The 23,190-nt window shown below is 42.8% G+C and overlaps 1 protein-coding gene and 1 long non-coding RNA gene across 8 annotated transcripts in view; one reads left to right on the forward strand and one right to left on the reverse strand.

Annotated features, from left to right (window-relative positions):
- RBM47 (RNA binding motif protein 47) overlaps window positions 1–6,753 on the forward strand; it is a 115,298-nt gene extending 108,545 nt beyond the window's left edge. For all 7 annotated transcript variants that reach the window (XM_048848515.2, XM_075127962.1, XM_048848514.2 and 4 more), the window contains 2 exons: window positions 742–953; window positions 3,663–6,753. In XM_048848515.2, coding sequence (XP_048704472.1) covers window positions 742–953; window positions 3,663–3,917 — 467 coding nt within the window. In that variant the 3' untranslated portion in view covers window positions 3,918–6,753. The remainder of the gene's footprint in view (window positions 1–741; window positions 954–3,662) is intronic.
- A 3,503-nt stretch (window positions 6,754–10,256) lies between these two features.
- LOC142071928 (uncharacterized) overlaps window positions 10,257–23,190 on the reverse strand; it is a 40,947-nt gene continuing 28,013 nt past the window's right edge. The window contains exons 2-3 of the long non-coding RNA XR_012668180.1: window positions 14,045–14,183; window positions 10,257–12,922 (exon numbers count right to left, since the gene is read on the reverse strand). This is a non-coding gene — a long non-coding RNA (uncharacterized LOC142071928). The remainder of the gene's footprint in view (window positions 12,923–14,044; window positions 14,184–23,190) is intronic.

The raw sequence follows: 23,190 nt of genomic DNA on the forward strand, positions 1-23,190 counted from the left end.
TTTTCATACAGCAATTCTGCCTATGGAAACTTCAGGTCCCAACATGCAATACTCCCACCTTGATCTCAGAGGCAGTAACTAAGATCAAGATGGAGCACTGCATGCTCCAACTTATCTCCTTAGGCCACTAAATGAGGACAACTGTAATCTGAACAGATTTCTGTAAATTTGATGTAGCCTTCCAGTTTCCTGGCAAGTTTTCAGTGTGACCCTCACGCAGGGGGAGGGTCCTGCTTTAAGAGCCCATTGAGATAAAAGTGTTTGAAAACTATGCAGTACATACAAAATTGTAGTACTGAGTCTATGAGCACACCTTGAAATATTTATAGTAATTTACAAATGAATTGAAAGCACCCCTAAGACCTTGTATGTTGTATATCACAGTGATGAGCATGGTGTAAATCAGTGGTTCTCAAAACTGGACCTCCACTTGTTCAGGGAAAGCCCCTGGCGCGCCGGACCAGCTTGTTTACCTGCCACGTCCGCAGGTGCCGCTTCCCGCAGCCCCCATTGGCCTGGAGCGGCGAATCGCGGCCAGTGGGAGCTGTGATCGGCCGAACCTGTGGACACAGCAGTTAAACAAGCCGGTCCGGCCCGCCAGGGGCTTTCCCTGAACAAGCGGCGGACCGGCTTTGAGAACCACTGGTGTAAATTACCTTGCGAGAGAGGTTTCCTTTACCTTGGAAAGAAAGCACTGTGGACGCAACTCCAATATGTTTTTGTGCATTTGGTCTGTTCTAGTGGCAATCCCTGCTATTGGGGCCCAGTACTCCATGTTTCAGGCAGCTCCAGCAGCCAAGATGATGGAAGATGGCAAAATCCACACAGTGGAACATATGATCAATCCCATTGCTGTCCAGCAGGATCCAGCCAGCGCGGCGGCGGCAGCAGCAGCAGCAGCGGCGGCAGCAGGAGCTGTTATACCTGCAGTTTCAACCCCTCCACCTTTCCAGGTAAATTCAGCACATAGTCCTTGCTAAGCTTACCTTGGTACGTTGAAACCCTGGCCTCTTGCCATGCCACAGTTTAAAGGGAGATTGTTGAGTTATTAGACTAAAAAAACAGCCCTACCTTGACAGTCGTCTCACACGGCACTGAATCGCTTAGCCCCACACAGGTAAAGTAGGAGTCACATGAACTATCGCCCAGATCAGCTAAATCTCAAAAGGGGTGTTCTGTGCTACTGCCTCAGCATGCCTCTGCCAGAACAGGTGTGCCCTGATGCTATGCTAGGGTCTCCTTGGGCTTGGGAGGGGGAAGAGTTGAGACACTTGAAACACTGGCTCCCCCTTCAGTTTGGGGTCTTTTTCCATTTCATTTGAATTTATTTTTTCGTTCCATCTAGCGCAGGGCAGGGAAGCATATTGGCCACGGAGAAAAAGGAAAGTGGTTAAAACACTACTACTTTGGTAGTCATGCCTTGGCTTTACTACAGAGTTGCTGTGCAACCTTAACTAGTCTGTACTTCACTTACCCAGTCTGTCAAACGGTGGTAATTACCCTTCCCTATCTCCCCAGAGTATTGCGAGAATAAATTCAGTAACGTTTCTAAAGCACTTTGGGATCTTCTAATGGAAGGTGCTATAGCAGCGCAATGTGTAATTGCAACAATTAAGAAGATCTTTGCAAATAGTAAAAAGCTCTTAAGTCTGACATAGGATGAGAGAATTCATGTTCAACAGAATAAAATACAGTTACGGCACTTTTAGCACTTATTCTGGGGAGTCTTTAGGTCAGCAAGTGGAAACTGGACTTACATAACATTTTAAAAAAAACCCTGTTTTGCCACTTTTGTGCATGTGGGACTAGACACAACCCCAAATCCCTTCTCAGCTTGAGGTGTTTTGTTTTGTTTTTTACTGCTCTAGCCACACCAACCTTCACATGCCATTATCATAGTCACTACTAAGAAGAAATATATAGCTCACCCTTTGAAGCCTGCTAGCATCATTCCTATAACCGACTGGCTATTCTCTATTGACAGTGCTGAAATGCTTCCCTAAAAGGCTGTTGGTGTTGCCTCTGCAGCAGTGCCAGTCCAGTCAGGGAGCAAGAAACCAGGATGGGAATCCATCCTGAAACCCTCTCCTGGGAAGGCCACCATCAAGCTATGGCACTGGCTGGATCTGTAAGGGTTTATTTTGATCTGACATAGGGACTTTTTTTTGTAGTTCCATTTCCATTTATTTTGTTAATAGTGGGGGAAAAAAAAGACACTGAGACTACTACAGTTCCAGAGTGACTCTGTGTAATTACATTGTGACAGACTCTTTGGGCACAGTAACACTTGCAAAACAAATTCCTTCCTTTTTATTATTACTTATTTGTCCTGCAGCCCCAGTCCCAGGCCAGGACACCACTGGGCCAGGCGCTGTACAAATACAAAACAAAAAGACTGTCCCCTGCCCCCAAAGATCTTACAATCTAAGTAAACTTCTTGCCATAACACTGATTTGCAAAGCTCTTTGGAAACAAGTCGTGAGACTTCAGAAGGTGAACGGGGCAAGGGGAGGTATTACTAATACTTTGCACTTCAGTAGCACCTTCTATACAAGAATCTCAGACGTTTCATAAGCATGAATGAATTTAGCCCCACAACAAGCAATGAGTTAGGAAAAGTATTATTACACCCATCTTACAGAATTGAGGCCCAGTGACTTGTCCAGTGTCACAATGAGGAACAGAGCCCAGGAACTTGATTTGCCCCTATGGGTGCTGAGAGAACTGACACCTCCTGCACCAGCTAGGGCAGTGGTACCAGAGTGGGGAATGGACCCTTAGGTGAAGGCAGGCAGTGGAGGAAGGCAGCTTCAAGTTACCTTTGGAACTCCACAGAAGCCCTACTGGCGAAAACCACCTGAGAGATATCTGTTCATGTAGGATGCACTAGGTACTTTACAGACATTCGAGAAGGGACAGTCCCTGCCCTGAAGTGCTCAAGAAAAGACAGAAATGTAGACAGAGTTTAGGGAGTTCTGTCTTTTTGTAAACAAGTCAGCTAGATTCACTATGGGCCATGTGGCAGAAATGCATCTTTAAGAGGGACGTATATATGGATGGGGAGGTTGAACTATGCATAAGGGCCATGTGGAAGAAGGCACGAAAGTGACCGTTGGGGCAGCTGAAAATGAGCAGACAAGGCTGGGAACACTGGTGGAGCGGAGGAGGTGAGGGGCAACACAAAGTTTGACAAGAGAGGATAAATGGGAAGGGGCAGTAATACAGGCAGAGACAAGAAGTTAAAGTGTAACGTAATAGTAGCTGAGGAGCCAGACAGAGTCAAAGACAAAAGTGACATCACCCTTGTGCTCTAGCTCCCTCCCTCCACAATTGGCCCAGCCTACTTTCTGGCCTGTGCTTGTTGGTTCCAGGTCCCCTGGAAGAGCAGGTGATGCACATGGCTTCACTGGCCTGCCTTCCCCGCATCACCCATGACATGCAGTCTCTACCCTGACAGGCCCATTCTTGCCAGCAGAATCAAATCTACTATCTCCTAACTCTCAGGCCTAAGACTTCACCACAAGACCATCCTTCCTCAACTGTAAAAAACTGAAGTGAATCCTTTAATGTGTGGAATAATTATACTCGGCCTAGTAGATTAGATTGCTAGTGACAGTAAAGTCTGTGAGTTGGAAGGTTAAATGCCAATTTTTTGTCCCTAGGGTCGCCCCATAACTCCAGTGTACACCATGGCTCCAAATATTCAGAGAATTCCTGCTGCAGGGATTTATGGTGCAAGTTATGTCCCGTTTGCAGCTCCTGCTGCAACAACAGCAACTATAGCCACACTACAGAAGAACGCCGCAGCAGCAGCTGCAGCTGCAGCAGCGTATGGAGGATATGCCGGCTATATACCTCAGGCATTTCCGACTGCAACAATCCAGGTTCCAATACATGATGTCTACCAGACATACTGAGACTATCAAACGAGGGGGGGCGGGGGGGAGGGGAGAGGGACAAACACTGAAGGAACACTTTACTATTTATGAAGAAAGAACCGACTGCAAAAGAATATGTTTGGACTCAGTAAACTGAAAAAAAAAAAAAAAAAACTGAAAGTGAAGAATGTTATCAAATATTGTGTTTGAAATATTTTATATATGTGACATTGTCACTAATTTTTTAGGATATTTTTAAAATTTAATATACCCGTATTCATACATTTCTAAGTGACCTATATGCATTAAGCCCATTGCCCATACAAATTTATACACAGTAGTGGGATTGCAAAGGGGGTTTTTTGGGTGGGTTTTTTTTAAGCAATTATATTTTCAATATATTTGTGGTATGAAGGTTATTTTTTAGTAACTTCTGCACTCCAGAGAATTCTATTTTGTAGTGCCTTTAATAATATATCAACTATATATATATATTAAAAAAGCACATCTGAGCAGCTAGGAAATGTATAAACAATATATTTTGAAGAATATTTTCAATATTTAAAGAATACATACATTAGATTTTTGTTTGTTTTTGTTTAAAACAACAAGTATCTTATTTAAAAAGTTATACTGGAAAGTGCAATTTGAAAATGAGCGAGACCTCTGCATTTTGTGCTGGCATTAGCACAGTTTGTTTATCACTATCAAAACTCACAAGCAACAAACATCTATTTAAAAAAACAAACTCATAAAACAAACCTCTTTAAAGCATGATTAAGTGAATTGTTTTAGCTAAAGAAGAGGCTGCTGTGTTTTCCATAACATCTGGCTTTTATATTTATTGAAGTCACTTCTAGGTCCGTCCCTGAGCACATGCTCAGGGTATCTAATATTTCATGAGAGGTATCTTGACTTAGATCTTCTTCCAGTATAAAACCTAGTTTCTTTTTAAATGCTCTTTATTTTATTCTTTTGACGTGTAAGTTGTAGTGACAGAGAATGTATGATATTTTAGACAGGGCCAAATGTGCTTTTGTCAGCAGGAAGTACTGCATTATTTACCTGTAGCTTCATCATGTTTCATGCAAAATTTCTAAGGTACTAGGGGTGTTAGTGATATTGTACTTAATAAAATGGGGCTAGCCTCCTTCCCATTCTCCCTTTCAGACCTAATTCCCATTAGCATTAATTGGAGTTATGCATTCACATCAGGGAAGACAGAGACTAAAGCCCTATGAATTTAAGAAATAGAGTTTGTAAATATCTTCTAATATACATTTTTAAAGTCATTTTATGTTGCTAATTTACATGGTATGTGGTTTGCCACAAAACAAAACAAAAAACATTTTATTTCAATGTTATTAAAAAGTTTGTTTTATTAAGAAGTAAATATATTATTGCAGTGTTTTGTGGCCTGTTTAAAGGCTTTTATTTAGTAATGCAGTGAATGTAAAATACAGTAAAATGTCAAAAGAATAGCTCACTCACTTTATGAAGTGCATCAGCTTTGCCAAGACAACTCTAATGAAGTGTGGTGTGCAATAGGGTAGTGAATAAACAATTTTGCGTTCTTTTTTAATTTAAGAACCAACTATAGGTCCATACAATAAAGGCATGTTTTGCCCATGGACAACAATTTCAGATCATATCTAACTAAATTAAGTGACCACCTAATATGTACTTTCTCAACTTAAGTTGGGCCACTGTTTTTCACTCAGCAACACTGTTATATTTAATGCTATTTAACTATTATCAGAAGTACGGTGAGGAAGTTAACTATTAAATCAGACTCCGCCCCTAATGCTCCTTCCCCGGAGAGTTTTATCACATGTTCCAACCTTTCCAAAAATGCACCTACACCTTAGGCCCAACCCAACTGGAGTGTTATCCAAGGGCTTGATTGCATGGAATGGGCAGCCTTCAAAACCAATCTCTCACGGGAATCAGTGGGGAATAGAAACCCCAGCCCAACGGAGGTGGGAAATGGTTCCCACGTCTCCAGCCTTTGGTTAAGTCATCTCATGCTGAGCAGTGGCCATAGATAAGAGCCAGCATGAGTAATGCCACTTCATGCAGCTTCAACATCTGACTGGATTGCTGCATAGAAACCCATTGGGTCAGCAGAGGATGATACAATGAAATGTGGGTTGATACCCTGTTTCACCACATCCCAGCCTCTCCACCAAAACCTTGGCAAGCTCCAGCAGTGGAGAGATGGTGGGAGGGACAATGTTGAAGCCATCACTCCCCTGCCCAAATTTCTGTGCCCACCAAGAGGGATCCACCCAGATCCAAGTCTCCTCTGCTTGCAGAAGCAGAGGACATGATCCATTCCAAGGTCTTTAGTTTAAACAGCAACTAGAGTTCTTACTGTATTTTACATATGCCTGTATATTATGTGCAACAAAAATAAAGAGGGAGATGATATCCTAACATGGCAGACAGCAAGATACTTTAAAAACAAATGGCCTTGATGACTGGGGTTCTTCATGGGCTCCGGGGTCTGTGCTAGCAGTTCCAATGGCAAGACTGGGGCCAAAAGTTGGTAGTACAGTCAGTTAGGTATCTCTGAGCCTCCCACCTGTGGTCTGTCTTTATACCTGTTTCTCCACCATTTCATGTACACTACTGAGGTAAGTTTATGACTTGAAATGTGAACACTGTTAGGTTAAGAACAAACTATACAAAGAAATATATATGTATATAAAAATATATACATATATTAGCGTGCCTCATTTTCAGAAGTGCTAGTATTTTGGGTGTTTTACTATATCTCTGTTCTTTGTATTGTTTAAAACTTCTGAGTTTATTTAGTTCTTGCTCCACTTATGGTACATTCCTAGGATGTAGTAAATAAAGCATTCTTTAAAAACAGGTATTGTTACTTCATTTTAAAATGCTTGCCAGGTTTAGTCACAGAGAAAAAGCTGTTGCATGTGATCCATTCTCTCCAATTATTTGCAAAAGAAGTGGGGCAAATGTGTGAACTGAGTAGAATTTGTGGCGAAAGTAAACTGAAAGAGGAGGCTCTTGCCACACAGCCAGAGTTGGGGGAGCGCTCTCTATATTTTTAGCAGCACCAGACAAGGAGGAACGGAGCACACACAGTTTTTAGTAGAGAAAGGGGAGATGTGCTGCTCCACTGCTCTCCCTTACTTTAATCCCTGAGCAGAACATACCAACTATGGGCCCCAATCCAACTCCCACTGAAGGTAATGGGAGTTTTTCCACTGATTTCAGTGGGACTTGGATTAGGCCATATAATTTTTCATCTCTTGGTTAAATTCCTTCTCTGGACACAGACGGAGATGAGTTTGGTGTCTGACCTTAATTTCCATTTATCCACAACACAAAACTACCACACAGTTGGGTGCGCTGACTGGCAGTCTTTGCAATAGCAGCGGTGTTAGGGCAGCACTAAAAGTGAAACATATTGGCAGACTGGCATAGGAAAACTAATATATTGGCTGCATTTACTACGCCTGTCGCAGGTCAGGGCTATCGGTCCTTCCTTTGTTTTTCTCATTTGCACTAAATTTGTGCGCAGATATTTAAAGAAAAAGAGATACTGATCTTTCATATATTTGTCCCTTCTCTGCATGTCTTCTCAATATATATAGTTTCCTTTTTAAAAGTTAATTTTAATGGCTGTAGAAGGCTGTCTGGCAGCCCTGCAGGCCAAAGCCTTCCTCAAAGCAGGCAGCAGCGCTACCATGTTCTCCTCATGGTCTCAGAACCCCCAAATACTTTTAAGTGTCAGGTGATAGTTAAGACTCTGTGCCAATTCAGTCTTTGCCTTACTCCCATGACTGCCTTTGTAACCTAGACACCTGTGTAGGAACTGGGCTGAAGCCAACAACTCATTTCACATAAACTATCAAACCACCATGACAACAACTTTTTGTCAGTACCGACCTGAATCAGATCTACAAATGAATCACTCCATGGCCTCTTTCTGAGGCCCCCGAAACATGCTATAAAAATTCCATGGCCCACCTGTGCCACAATTGTTTTTCTGCATATCCAGAAGATTAAAAGCCAGGGCCAGCATTAGGGCGTACCAAGCAGGGCAATTGCCCAAGGCCCCACACCCCAGGGGGCCCTGCAAAGCTAAGTTGCTCGGGCTTTGGCTTTCAGCCAGCGAGTCTAACATCAGCTCTGCTCTCTGATTTATTCTGGCAGACCCCCTGAAACCTGCTCGCAGCCTTCCAGGGGGCCCCAGACCCCTGGTTGAGAACCGCTGATCTATCCCTCTGAGTCTTATACTTGCAAAAGGTCCTGTGAGGCTTTTCTGTCACAGTGAAGCATACACTACTGAAACCCAGGGTAGTCTTGCTATCCTATAATGTTTCAGTTCTGCATATGTCAGTCTTCAAGCAGGGTCCCCCCCTGAATGGAATGCGCTAATTTTGCCTATATCTGTTTGGGTTTCTGCGTAGACTTTTAGAGAGTCTCTGTCTTCTTCTTCTCTCTTGGTGTGTGTGCATGTGCGTGCACATTCATCTGTGGCCAAATTTACTGAAGATGCCAAAATTGGAGGAAAAGCAAACACGGGGAACAGAATCAAACTGCAGAGTGACCTGGAGTGATTAGAGCAATGAGAGTTGCAGGCACCCAGGGAAGAATCAGTACTAATAAATGAGAAGTCCTACATCCAAGGAGAAGGATATCAACTGCATAAACACGTCACATGCAGTTACACCCATCATGTGAAAGCAAATGTTTTTATAACTCACCTGACCCTTAGCATGATGGAATAATGGCTGGGAACCTTTGCTCACATACCCTGGTTATCAGTGCAACGTAAGAACCAAAAATAGTCTTGAATACAAACTGTTAGAGGAACCCTCCAGTAGGGTTCTTTAGCCATATCTGTGGTAGGAATTGTTTCCTAAAAATTCCCACTGCTGTTAACACCAGCACAGCTGCACCTGTACAGGGGCACTAACCATTGCACACCAGCATTAGCAACCCTGGCAGGTCAAGTCTAGATGGTCCACCTGCTCCAGCAGTCATTTTCTGTAGCAGGTCAATTAAACCTGCTCACAGCATGACTAATCAATATGATGCTGAAAACAGGTTTCAGAGCCAGAGAGCCATCCACATTGTAGATTAACAAATTATAAAGTCAGTGATCTAGTGTGACCTCCTCCATAATGAAGGCCATAGGGCTGCTCTGACTTAATTCTTGTTTGAACTAGAGCATATCTTTTGGAAAAACATCCAATCTTGATTTTAAAATTGCCAGTGATGGAAAATCTACTCCAACCCTTGGGCAATTGTTCCAATAGATAATCAACCTTACTGTTAAAAATTACGTGCTATTTCTGGTCTGAAATTCGTCTAGCTTCAACTTCCAGGCATTGGATTTTGTTATACTTTTTTCTGGTAAATTAAAGAGCCCTCTGTTATTAAATTTCTGTTCCCCATCTAAGTACTTTTAAATTGTGATCAAGTCATCACTTACCCTTCTCTTTGTTAAACCAAACAGATTGCGCTCTTTGAGTCTGTTACTAAAGGAGCTCAATATAGTATGTTTTCCAATCCTTTAATCATTCTCAGACCAACTACTGTATGATGTTAAGGGAGCAGGGAGGCACAGGCAGAATTTTGTCCTGGCTGTTCTGAGTGATATTTGGGAGCTATTGTGACCTTGGAGTGTGCACGTTCCGTAGGTGAGGTTCATTTTTGATTTCTCCAATCAGTGCACTGACTCCACCACAATTAGTCCCCAGTTAGTGTCCCACCTACATTTATGCTGAAGGATATTGAGTTTGCAAAGAAAAGCTGTGCTAATACCTACAACATAGTTTTCTGTTAACTATAAAATCAAGTGCTCTTCCCAGAGAGATGAACAGTTGTTTTACTGTAAAGAGTGACATTGGGGCTCTAATGGAATATTCCCTTAACTTCTTTGCATCAGACCCTTTTTAATTATGAAAATAAAACTACAAGCTGTACATTTTATAAGCATTCTGATCTTTTAAAATAGAAACATTTACAAGAGTTTCTTGTTTCTCTAGCTTGCTAGCATCTTTTCCCAGTTTTGTAAGCTCTTAATTAATGATTAACCTGTCATAAGGTTCAAATCTGGCTGAGTCATACTGAGGATATTAACATAAGAAGTGCCACTGAAACAGTTGTGTTTGTAAGATGACCTTCCTGAATTAGGCTTGGTCCAAATACAATATTGGGTTCATGGTTGCTGAGCCAATTAAAGCCTCTGCCAAGTTGATGTTATTTCTTTTTGAATACTTCTATCCTGAATAATAACATTTTTTCAAAGTTTTTCTACTAGTTATAAATTTCAATTGATTTTTAATATACCTTATTATTTTCCTGACACAAACAGTACACACAAAAATACAGCCATACTACAGTTAACAAGAATATAGATTCATCAGAAAGTCAAATAGAGTAACACCATTTCTGCATTGCAACACATTATCTATATAGTATCATTACCAGAGCTCAAAAAATACACACCAAATGCATCCAATGAAGTGAGCTGTAGCTCACGAAAGCTTATGGTCAAATAAATTTGTTAGTCTCTAAGGTGCCACAAGTACTCCTTTTCTTTTTGCGGATACAGACTAACATGGCTGCTACTTTGAAACCTGACAAAATATATGTTAGGCCATATGCAAAAAGGTATAGCAGAGAGTGTGTTCACTGATGTGAATCTAAAAACCAGAAGTCAGGTTTTATGATCTAATGAATGATTTTTCAAGTATATGCTGAATTCCCATGGAGAGGATTTTAGGAATAAATCATAACCTGACATGTAAAAAGGGTGACTAAGTGGGGACATGGGAAACTGAAAGTTAGAAAACTCCATGGGTTTGGCGACAGAGGTTCCACTCCCTGTGGGCAGGGTGTTCTGCCTCACACATTCCAAATTCTACAAAGGAAATCATACAGTTCTTGGGGCATCTGTGGAGGATAGAGGCATCCAGGCTGAGGCCCAGTGTCCCACCTGATTTCTTTGGGCCCCCTGATACCAGCCACGCCTTGGGGAAGGGAAGAGAGAAGATGACATTATGGAGCAGAAATCCATGTAAATTAAGGTTGACAAGGCCATGTCTTACCCAGAAAAAAAAAAAAAAAACAGAAAAAAACCCCTATGGTTTTGTAGATGGATGATATCACAGAAAGCTGCTGTTCCTTGGCTCTGTCCCTCCCTGCTCAGCAATTCTTCCCCCCTCAAACCACAGAGCCCATCAGGTGTTCGTTGTGAAGTTTAGAGTGACCACTAGGGGGCACACAGCAAAGAGGTAAGAGTATGTGTAATTGGGAAATAAAACTGTTGCATTCACCCCAACCACTGTGTGCTTGGTTTCTGTAATCTCTATACCCTGAACATGTGACATTTCCTAGATATCATGCTCTCCCCCCCAATACATAAACATCAACTTCACTCCTCTCCTACGACCCCTCAAGCCACCACATTTCCCCTCCCCAGCATCTCATGGAAGTGTCTCTAGTTAGCTCCCCTAACCTGGCAGTTGATCATGAGAACAACAATGGCAGACAGGTGTCCTGCAGACACCATGGTGACAAGCAGATCCAGATTAACCAATGTGCACTCAGTGTACTTGCACAGGGTCCCCATCTCAGGGGAGTTTGGACTCTTGACCACTGAGAGAAAAATAAAAAGAAATCTGAGAGGTGCTGCAACCCCGTGTGCCAGATTGCAAAGCCACTCACTCAAATTTAGCCCAGCCACCCCTCAGTCATGACAGAGAGGTGGCCAGGCCAAACTTGAGCAGCATGGGGCCATGTGAGTATGGAGCAGGTTATGGGCACAAACATAGTTGGGTGGCTGGGATCAGGCACGAGAGTTGGTGAGTGGCCAAGAAGGTCCTGGGGGTGGTGGGTGAAGGGCTGGGGGTCAAGTGGGGGATGTTGGGAGCCAGGACGTTAGGGGTGAGTGAGAGATGTTGCGGGCTATGACAATGGGGCTGAGGTGTGGGGGCTGTGGTGAGCAAGATATAGGTCAGGGCTACTGGGATGTGTGGGGGTGTCGGGATATGATGGGCAGAAGTGGCATTCGATGGGCTGTGTGTGGATAAGGAGAGGGGCGTTCTGGGGTCTGTGTGGGGCGGGATATGTATGGGGCAGGGCCGCTTTAAGGAAGGTGGGGGAGGCCCAATTTCCATAGTGCACAGGGCCCCAAAATTCTTTAATCTGCCAGTGCCAGGGGTGTTGTCCTGAGGCCTCTGGCTGTGGAGTGGCTGCTCAGGTGGAGAGTGGATCTCCTATGGTGGTTGTTGGGATGATTGGTTAGAGAAGAGGTACCTTTTTGTTCCTACTTGGGCAGGACTCCCTCACTATTGGAGCTCTCCTCACTGGTTCCTGTGGGGAGTAGGTCCCCCAGGCTATGATGGGGCAAACTGGGTTCTAGGCTTCCTCCCAATACTGGCTCTTCAAACACAGGGCTGGACCTGGAGCTGGGTAGGAACCAATGATGAGAGAGATGAACAACAGCTGTGATGGGAACTCCCATTTAGCACCACACAAGTTTGGTCCCACCTCCTTGTCTCTCCTCTCTTGTGCTCTGCTGCTGGAGCAACCAGTGCGGTGTACTGTGGGGGTATGGACTAACTGATGCACCCCCTACATGCTCCTAGTAGGAATGGTGGCAGATACGCAGGTTTGGTGATTTCCTTGTATCATCTGCTAGGCCTGTGCCCACTAGTCCCTCAACTTGGAGGCTAGCAGCTGCCTGACTAGCATCAGCTCAGAATCAGCTCAGAAACAGCCTCAGAGGGGACTGAAAACATTATCTGGCTGCGCTGGCCTTAGCTGAGCCCATGATATTTCACTAGCTCTCCAAGTGGCTTCATGTAATTATTGAGGAGGAAGGTAGACAGAACTGATTTTTGTGGGATCCTACAAATGAGATCCCTTCAGAAAGAGCTACTATGCATCACCATTCTCTGGATCCTGTGGGCGAGAAATAAACCGAGCTACTTTAGTGCTGTTCTGTCTCCTCAGTCTGGATAGAAGTCATGTCCTCTTGCTCCAAAATCACAAGTGATCTATAAGAGAATTTCTGTTAGCTGTTAGGAATATATTGCATATGACTTACATTACAGAAATTCTGGTTCTTTTCAGCGGGTGGCAGTAATGTAAATACACATATGAAAATGTTTACAATGTAAACAGCCACGTTTTTATTATTACTAAGCCAAATATTAAAACAGGATGGAGACTGTTTAAAAAAAATCTGATATTGGGCTTCTGTATGGGTGCTGGGCAGTGGCACTAGTTGCCAAAATGGCTGCTGCTGCCACCACTAATGGGCTCAAAATTACTAATTGTAATTACAAATCGTGATTCTCTAATGAGCTTCACTGTTTACTCATATGAGGCTTAAATGGAACTTAAGTGAGACATAGGCTTGATGCTGGTATGCAGGGGTGAACTGAATGAATAAATGTTTCCTGTCTTTCAAACTTTTAGAGTTCCGCTGAGCAGGATAGGTCCATGCAGTGTGTCCTGAAAGCTACCTTTCCCCGCTTCCTCCCCTTTTATTTGGATGTATGTCCACTCCCAAAAAAATAATGAGTAACATATTCACATACTAGCTCAACTATAGACAGGTTCAAAACACAAGCTTCAGCAGCAATAGAATCAGGGTTTTGGCTCAAGTGCAATGGATTTCAGTGTGCTCCCCTTCCTGGGATGTGAGAGAGATTTTGTGCAGCTGCTGCAAGCTATTCTTTTGAAATTGTTTGTGTGAATCGTACTCTTTGGAACTGTCAATAAAGAGAACATTTTTAAATAGTGCAAGTTTTCTCTGAAGAGTTCTTGCAAGAAATAGTAAACTGTTAATAACCTAACAGCAGAGCCCTGTCAGAAAAAAAAAATATTTAAACAAATTAATTGATCATTCTGTTCTCCAGAAACTTTAATCTTACTAAACCACCAATTGTCTCAGTAACTGTGTACACTCCTCAGCCCTTTCATGCCCAACAGTCCCTCAACATTATGCTTCACGTATTATCTGAACAGAATATGGATCACAGACTGGGAGCCAAATTTCTGAGCTCTAATTCCAGCTCTGCCACTGACTTGCTATGTGACCTTGGGCAAGTAGTTTCACATTTCTGTGCCCGTTTCTCCATCTGTGGTGTGATAATATGTAATAAGGATAATACCTGCCTATCTCACCCAGGTGTGGTGAGGTGCCTGTAACCACTCGGAGGGCTTGATTCTCTAAAATGCTGAGCACCTGCAGGTCCTGCTAGGTTCACTGGGGGTGTGGGTGCCCATAACTTCTCCATTTGAGTCCTGGAACTATAGAGAACAATATAAAAATTAAGTATGACAGAGACAGCGACACTGTAGGGTCTGATTCTGATCAGGGTCTGATCCCACACATAAATGATCTCACATCAACTTCCCTGGCACCACTACAAGTTTATGCTATGATCTGAATATAATCCATGTGGTGTATATGGAATGGTGTATATGGAATATCTGCAATATTGCCCACCCAGTGTTCGCAGAGAGGAAAGCGTAGCAAAGCTTATGATGAAATTGCATGATATGCCACATCTACCATTAATTAAAGACTTGTTTAATCCATCATATGGTCATCCGCCCTCCCATTGCCTGTTGTGGATAAATTTACTGGGTGAGGGATTTGTGGTACAGGATGCATGGTCCACAGAATAAGTGACAATTAATGATTTTGTCTCAGACCCCACTCAGTGTCAACCCGGGTTTGATTTACCGTGAAGGCAATGGAGCCTTCTGAACCAGTTTTGTACCGGACATGGAATTTGTGCTGCAGCAAAATTTCAGTGGTGTTTTAGAGACAGTCCACTATGTCAGTGTGAGCAGCCACAAGCCACGACAAACAACTTCCTGGAGGTCTTCGTGCCTTGAACATCATTGATAAGAATGCTGTGGCGTGGCTTGACCAGATTGCATATGCCAACTAAATAAACAGTGTATATAGTCGACTGAAACAGCCATCAGACTATTTTGCAATTAATCAGGTGCATGAAACTTGTTCCGCAATTGGCCTTTTCAGCTTTCATCTACATGAGCAATATTTTTTCGCATATTGTTTATTTGAGGTTGGGCCATGGAAAGCAGAGAGATTTTAAAGGGTTATATTTGCCAAGGATAGGAGCTGCTTTCAACTTTTTTATTATTATTATTAATTTAAATCCACCCCATGAGAAAGCAAACTTTCTGGTTACTCTGTTCTGTCCTTACAGTTGGTATACACAGGAGAGAGAATACGAAATGTACAGCCATTGGTGCATCGCTCACTTTAAACTAGTTTTTCCACATTTTGCAAGCAATTCTGACCATGTGATCTGTGTGGCAAGATAAACTGAGACATATAATCCTTTTTTACACAAGGAGGTGACTGTTATGTCATTGTGGCGGTGATTAAATTACAGTTTGTCCAAAAGAAAAAAAAGTTTAGGCTAGGAAAACCCACCATTTGATAACCAAATTTTATTTCTCCAGCTCAAAAACTCTGTCTTGGCAATCCTGATAATTTTATTTCAGCCTCGGCATTTAGGATGTCAGTAATGTAAATCTCACTTAGGATGAGGATTATACTATTTGCTTTTGCAAGCAGGATATTATTAACAACTTTCTGGAAGTGGAGCTTGCTGATCCACTGCTTGTGTAAAAGCAACAGTCATTACGTACATGGAACTAATAGGAGGCTATCAGATACCATGTTGCTCTTGGAAGCAATGACACGTTTTTATTGTTGCCTTATCTTAAGAACACCCTAATTTTTCAAAGAAAATGTTGGTGCCAATGGACAGGTAAGTAGTATATTGTATTGTGATGGGTTAGGCACTGCATCTGAGATGTTGCCACAAGGGAGAGAACAGATCTGATAGTAGCAAAGGCTAGCAGCATCTGATCAGACAAGAAAGTCAAAATGTACCAACAGAAGGGGAAGACTTGCAAGACACTTGGCAATGTCTTCCCAGGATCATACAGCTTACCTCACATTAGCCCTTAATGCCCATAAGATTATATTTGTAGATGCTTTGTAAGCATATGCTCCCACACATAATTCAAAGGAACAATAGAAATCTGTGAGGATTTTAGTGACAATCAGCGGAAATTTCCTTAAAAGTCTGATGGGGGTTAGCCAACATTCAAGGAATTTCCAGGGAGATTTTCTGCTTTCTATCCTCTTTGGCTGTATTCTTATATTTTAGTATATGCTATCATTGTAAGATGCATTATATTAGTAAGGCTCTGAATGGCCTTTTGCTACAGTCCAGTCAATTAAGGATTAAAGGGCGCTACCACGAAATAACAACTGACAGTGAAAAGTGTGTTTTTAAAGACACTGCAGTCTTGATCCAAAGCCCACTGAAGTCGATAGAAAGCCTCCCATTTACTTCAATAGGCTTTGGATCAAGCCCTAAAACACTGTCAACTTTCTAAACTTGTAGAACCAGAGCTTCAGCTCAATATCCTGACAGCCACATTTTACCAACATTTCACCGATCACATGGTGGATGGCACTTGGCTAATCCACAAAGGGGAGAGAGCGGGCAGAAAACTGGAAATCATGCAGCACCCTCAATAGTGAGCATTCGCCCCAGAAGCCTTGGGTGGCATTGTGTCCCAGAGTCGACCCCAACGTGGACCCATCTGTTAAAAGCACAATCATCATTATGGATGTCAGTATTTTTGTAAGAATGAAACTGAAATATGAATGAGGAGAGTGGGAAGCTGGGTGTGGATGAGTGACATCAAACCTAATTGTGGGGGATGGGGAGATTCTTAAGTTTAGAATTTTAAAATGTCACTTATTGCAACAAGCATATCCTTTCTGCACTAGTGCTGCCTCTCTGTCCCAGTTAATAAGGAAGTCCAACAGCTTATGTTATACAGGCGGTCAGACTAGATGATCACAATGGCTCTTTATGGTTTTATAATCTATGAATCAATACATTTGGCCTAAGAACTCCTAACTGGTTTAACTACAGCTTTGTCATGTCAATTCATTCTACTCCTACTAGTTCCTCTCCAAAGACAGTTTCTGGGCAAAGACAGAGCTCACATATGCTGCCAGAACCCCAGGTGCATTCCCTCTGTGCCTGATCCGTCAGCCTTCATTCACTTCTTCTTCTAATTCTTTCTGGGCATTTGCACAATCGCTCCACATCATTTTCTAAATTAATAGAAAAAACATTGGTGTCCTATGTAAAGCCTGCTCAACAAAGGTGAGTCACAGTAATGTCATTGCCACCTCTCCCTCATTCGAGGGAAGGATGTGAAAGTTCCAGTAGATTCTTCCTTTTCCAGCGTGAGTTCCTAGCAATGTGTGAAAGGTTTGCTTCCTGGTTCCTCATCTGCCTGCTTAATCCACCTGGTGTTGCGTGTTTTAGCAGGTACCCAACACCTCACAGGACTGTGTTCTTAATTTTGCTTTTTGAATTATATTGGATGATCTTTGTAACATTTGCAGAGGTTTTCATATCATCTATAATCCACATAGACGATTTTCTCTATTAAGGACTATGACTGAGTAACTTGAAAAAAAAATGTTAATCCATATTCAAAAAAGTGATTCTTTGCCTCTCACATCCTTCTGGAGGTGCAGACCAATTAAAAGTCTCTGGGTGAAGATAAAAGGGAAAAATAACTGGGGTAACATTATGATGGGGCTCTACTATAGACCACCAGTGTTAGGAGGAGGCAGTAGATGAAACATTTCTAGAACAAATAACAGAAATAGCCAAACACAAGAACTGGAAGTAATGCAGGACTTTAACTACCCTGACATCTGTTGGAAAAGTAATATGGAAGACACAGAAAATGTCCAGTAAGTTCTTGTAATGTATTGGGAACAACTTCTTTGTTTCAGAAGGTGGAGGAAGTAACCGGGGGACAGCCATTTTAGACTTGATTCTGACGAATTGGTTGAGAATCTGAAGGTGGAAGGCAACATGGGTGAAAGTGATCATGAAATTACAGACTTAATGATTCTAAGGAAAGAAAGGAGTGAGAGCAGCAGAATAAGGACAATGGACTTCATAAAAAAAAGGAGACTTTACAGACTCAGAGAACTAGTAGGTAAGGTTATCTTTGAAAACTCGTGGTGAAAGGGGGAAGTCCCGGATGACTGGAAAAAGGCTAATGTAATGCCAATCTTTAAAAAAGGGAAGGAGGAGGATCCTGGGAACTACAGGCCAGTCAGTCTCACCTCAGTCCCCGGAAAAATCATGGAGCAGGTCCTCAAAGAATCAATCCTGAAGCACTTACATGAGAGGAAAGTGATCAGGAACAGTCAGCATGGATTCACCAAGGGAAGGTCATGCCTGACTAATCTAATCGCCTTCTATGATGAGATTACTGGTTCTGTGGATGAAGGGAAAGCAGTGGATGTATTGTGTCTTGACTTTAGCAAAGCTTTTGACACGGTCTCCCACAGTATTCTTGTCAGCAAGTTAAAGAAGTATGGGCTAGATGAATGCACTGTAAGGTGGGTAGAAAGTTGGCTAGATTGTCGGGCTCAGTGGGTAGTGATCAATGGCTCCATGTCTAGTTTGCAGCCGGTGTCAAGTAGAGTGCCCCAGGGGTCGGTCCTGGGGCCGGTTTTGTTCAATATCTTCATAAATGATCTGGAGGATGGTGTGGATTGCACTCTCAGCAAATTTGCGGATGATACTAAACTGGGAGGAGTGGTAGATATGCTGGAGGGCAGGGATAGGATACAGAGGGACCTAGACAAATTGGAGGACTGGGCCAAAAGAAATCTGATGAGGTTCAATAAGGATAAGTGCAGGGTCCTGCACTTAGGACGGAAGAACCCAATGCACAGCTACAGACTAGGGACCGAATGGCTAGGCAGCAGTTCTGCGGAAAAGGACCTAGGGGTGACAGTGGACGAGAAGCTGGATATGAGTCAGCAGTGTGCCCTTGTTGCCAAGAAGGCCAATGGCATTTTGGGATGTATAAGTAGGGGCATAGCAAGCAGATCGAGGGACATGATCGTCCCCCTCTATTCGACATTGGTGAGGCCTCATCTGGAGTACTGTGTCCAGTTTTGGGCCCCACACTACAAGAAGGATGTGGATAAATTGGAGAGAGTCCAGCGAAGGGCAACAAAAATGATTAGGGGTCTGGAACACATGACTTATGAGGAGAGGCTGAGGGAACTGGGATTGTTTAGTCTGCAGAAGAGAAGAATGAGGGGGGATTTGATAGCTGCTTTCAACTACCTGAGAGGTGGTTCCAGAGAGGATGGTTCTAGACTATTCTCAGTGGTAGAAGAGGACAGGACAAGGAGTAATGGTCTCAAGTTGCAGTGGGGGAGGTTTAGGTTGGATATTAGGAAAAACTTTTTCACTAGGAGGGTGGTGAAACAGTGGAATGCGTTACCTAGGGAGGTGGTAGAATCTCCGTCCTTAGAAGTTTTTAAGGTCAGGCTTGACAAAGCCCTGGCTGGGATGATTTAATTGGGGATTGGTCCTGCTTTGAGCAGGGGGTTGGACTAGATGACCTCCTGAGGTCCCTTCCAACCCTGATATTCTATGATTCTATGATATTCTATAAGGTCCCCTGGGAAGACAAGCTAAGAGGAAAAGGAGTTCAGGAGAGCTGGCAGTTTCCCAAAGAGACAATATTAAAGGCGCAATATTAAATTATCCCAATGCTAGGGAAAGATAGGAAGAATAGTAACAGGTCAATATAGCTGTACCAAGAGTTCTTTAATGACCTGGAAATCAAAAAGGAATCCTACAAAAAGTGGAAGCATGGACAAAAGTTCTAAGAATGAGTACACTAGAATTGCACAAGCACGTAGGGACAATATCAGGAAGGCTAAGACACAAAATGAGTTACACCTAGCAAAGGACAAACAAAAACAAGAAAAGGTTCTATAAATACATTAGGAATAAGAGAAAAATGAAGGCTACTTACCAGGAGAATAATAATGGATGGCAACAATAAGGCTCAGGTGTTTAATGCCTATTTTGCTTCAGTCATCACTAAAAAGGTTAATTGTAACCAGATACTTAACACCATTAATATTAACAACACGGGAGAAGAAACACAAGCCAGAACAGGGAAAGAACACATAAAAGAATATTTAGATAAGTTAGATGTATTCAGGTTAGCAAGGCCTGATGAAATTCACTCTCAGGTATTTAAGGAACTAGCTGACACAATCTCAGAACCATTAGCGATTATCTTTAAGAACTCATGGAGGTCAGGTGACGACCCAAAGGACTGGTGAAGGTTAAACATATTACCTAGCTTTAAATAAGGGGAACAAAGAGGACTCAGGGAATTACTGAAGTTAGGCTGCCTGAGCTGTACCTGGAAAGTTTCTGGAACAAATTATTAAACAATCAATTGTTAAGCACCTAGAGGATAATAGGGTGATAATAGTAGCTGACATGTATTTTTCAAGAACAAATCATGCCAAACCAACCTAGATTCCTTCTTTGACAGGGCTACTGGCCTAGTGGAGGGGTGGGAAGCAGTAGATGTGATATATCTTGATTTCTTAAGGCTTATGACAGTTCCACATGACAAACTAGGGAAATGTGGTCTAGATGATGTAATATAAGATGGGTGCACAACTAGGAGGCTGTATCTAGTGGAGTTCCTCAGGGGTGTGTCCTGGGTATGGTACTATTCAATATTTTCATTATTGAATTGGATAATGGATTGAAGCCTATGCTTATAAAATTTGCAGATGACACCAAGCTGAGAGGGGATGCAAGAACTTTGGCAGAGAGGATTAGAATTCAAAATGACCTGATAAATTAGATAGTTGGTCTGAAATTAAAAAGATGAGATTCAATAAACACAAGTGCAAAGTACTACACTTCTGAAGGAAAAATCAAATGCAAAACTACAACATGGGGAATAACTGGCTACGCAGTAGTACTGCCAAAGAGGATCTGGGCTTACAGTGGATCACAAATGCAATAAGAGCCAACAATGTGATGCAGCTGCAAAAAGAGGCAAATATCATTCTGCGGTGCATTAGCAGAAATATCATATAAAGACACAGGAGGGAATTGTTCCACTGTATTCAGCCCTGGTGAGGCCTCAGCTGGAGTCCTGTGTCCAGTTTTAAATGCCACACTTTAGAAAAGCTGTGGACAAATTGAGAGTCCAGAGGACAAAAATGATAAAATGTTTAGAAAACTTGACCTATGAAGAAAGGTTAAAAAACTGAGTATGTTTTGTCTTGAGAAAAGACGACTGAGCAGGGACCTGATAGTCTTTAAATATGTTACGGGCTGTTATAAGGAGGATGGTGACCAACTGTTCTCCATGTCCGCTGAAGGTGGGACAAGAAGTAATCAGCTTAATCTGCAGCAAGAGAGATTTAAGTGAGCTATTAGACAACATTTTCTATAAAAACAACAAGGGGTCCGGTGGCACCTTGAAGACTAACAGATTTATTTGGGCATAAGCTTTTGTGGGTAAAAAACCCACTTCTTCAGATGCATGGAGTGAAAATTACAGATGCAGGCATTATATAATGACACATGAAGGGAAAGGAGTTACCTCACAAGTGGAGAACCAGTGTTGAAGGGGTCAATTCAATCAAGGTGGATGTAGTCCACTCCCAATAATAGATGAGGGGGTGTCAATTCCAGGAGAGGCAAAGCTGCTTTTGTAGTGATCCAGCCACTCCCAGTCCCTATTCAAGCCCAAATTAATGGTATTAAATTTGCAAATGAATTTTAGTTCTGCTGTTTCTCTTTGAAGTCTGTTTCTGAAGTTTTTTTGTCCAAGTATAGGTACTTTTCAATCTTTTATAGAATGTCCAGGAAGATTGAAGTGTTCTCCTACTGGCTTTTGTCTGTTACCATTCCTGATGTCCGATTTGTGTCCATATATTCTTTTACGTAGGGACTGTCCGGTTTGGCCAATGTACATGGCAGAGGGGCATTGCTGACACATGATGGCATATATAACATTAGTAGACGTGCAGGTGAATGAGCCTCTGATGGTGTCGCTATAGTAGATATGGAGACAGAGTAGGCAACGAGGTTTGCTACAGGGATTGGTTCCTGGGTTAGTGTTTCTGTGGTGTGGTGTGTAGTTGCGGGTGAGTATTTGCTTCAGGTTATGAGGCTGTCTGTAAGCGAGGACTGGCCTGCCTCCCACGGTCTGGAAGAGTGAGGGATCGTTTTCCAGTATAGGTTGTAGATCATTGATAATGTGCTGGAAGGGTTTTAGCTGGGGGCTGTACGTGTTGGCAAGTGGTGTTCTGTTATTTTCCTTGTTGGGCCTATCCTGTAGTAGGTGATTTCTGGGTATCCGTCTCGCTCTGTCAATCTCTTTCCTCACTTCCCCAGGTGGGTATTTTAGTTTTAAAAATGCTTGATAAAGATCTTGTAGGTGTTTGTCTCTGTCTGAGGGATTGGAGCAAATTCGGTTGTATCTTAGGGCTTGGCTGTAGATAATGGATCATGTGATGTGTCCTGGATGGAAGCTGGAGGCATGTAGGTAAGTATAGTGGTCAGTAGGTTTCCGGTATAGGGTGGTGTTTATGTGACCATCTCTTATTTGCACTGTAGTGTCCAGGAAGTGGATCTTTTGTGTGGACTGGTCCAGGCTGAGGTTGATGGTGGGATGGAAATTGTTGAAATTCAGGTGGAATTCTTCAAGAGCCTCCTTCCCGTTGGTCCATATGATGAAGATGTCATCAATGTAGCGCAAGTGGAGGAGGAGGACTAGGGGATGAGAGCTGAGAAAGCGTTGTTCTAAGTCAGCCATAAAAATGTTGGCATACTGTGGGGCCATGCGGGTACCCATAGCAGCGCCACTGACTTGAAGGTATAAGTTGTCCCCAAATCTGAAATGGTGTCGGTGAGGACAAAGTCACAAAGCTCAGCCACCAGGTATGCCGTGGCCTCATCAGGGATACTGTTCTTGACAGCTTGTAGTCCATCTTCATGTGGAATATTGGTGTAAAGAACTTCTGCATCCATGGTGGCCAGGATGGTGTTTTCAGGAAGATCACCAATGCATTGTAGTTTCCTCAGGAAGTAGGTGGTGTCTTGAAGATAGCTAGGAGTACTGGTAGCATAGGGTCTGAGGAGAGAGTCCAAATAGCCAGATAATCCTGCTGTAAGAGTCCCAATACCTGAGATGATGGGGAGTCCAGGGTTTCCAGGTTTATGGATCTTGGGTAGCAGATAGAATACCCCTGGTCGGGGCTCTGGGGGTGTGTCTGTGTAGATTTGTTCCTGTGCTGTAGCAGGGAGTTTCTTGAGCAGATGGTGTAGTTTCTTTTGGTACTCCTCAGTGGGATCAGAAGATAGTAGCCTGTAGA

Source organism: Caretta caretta, chromosome 4, assembly GCF_965140235.1.
Source record: "Caretta caretta isolate rCarCar2 chromosome 4, rCarCar1.hap1, whole genome shotgun sequence".
NCBI lineage: Eukaryota > Metazoa > Chordata > Testudines > Cheloniidae > Caretta > Caretta caretta.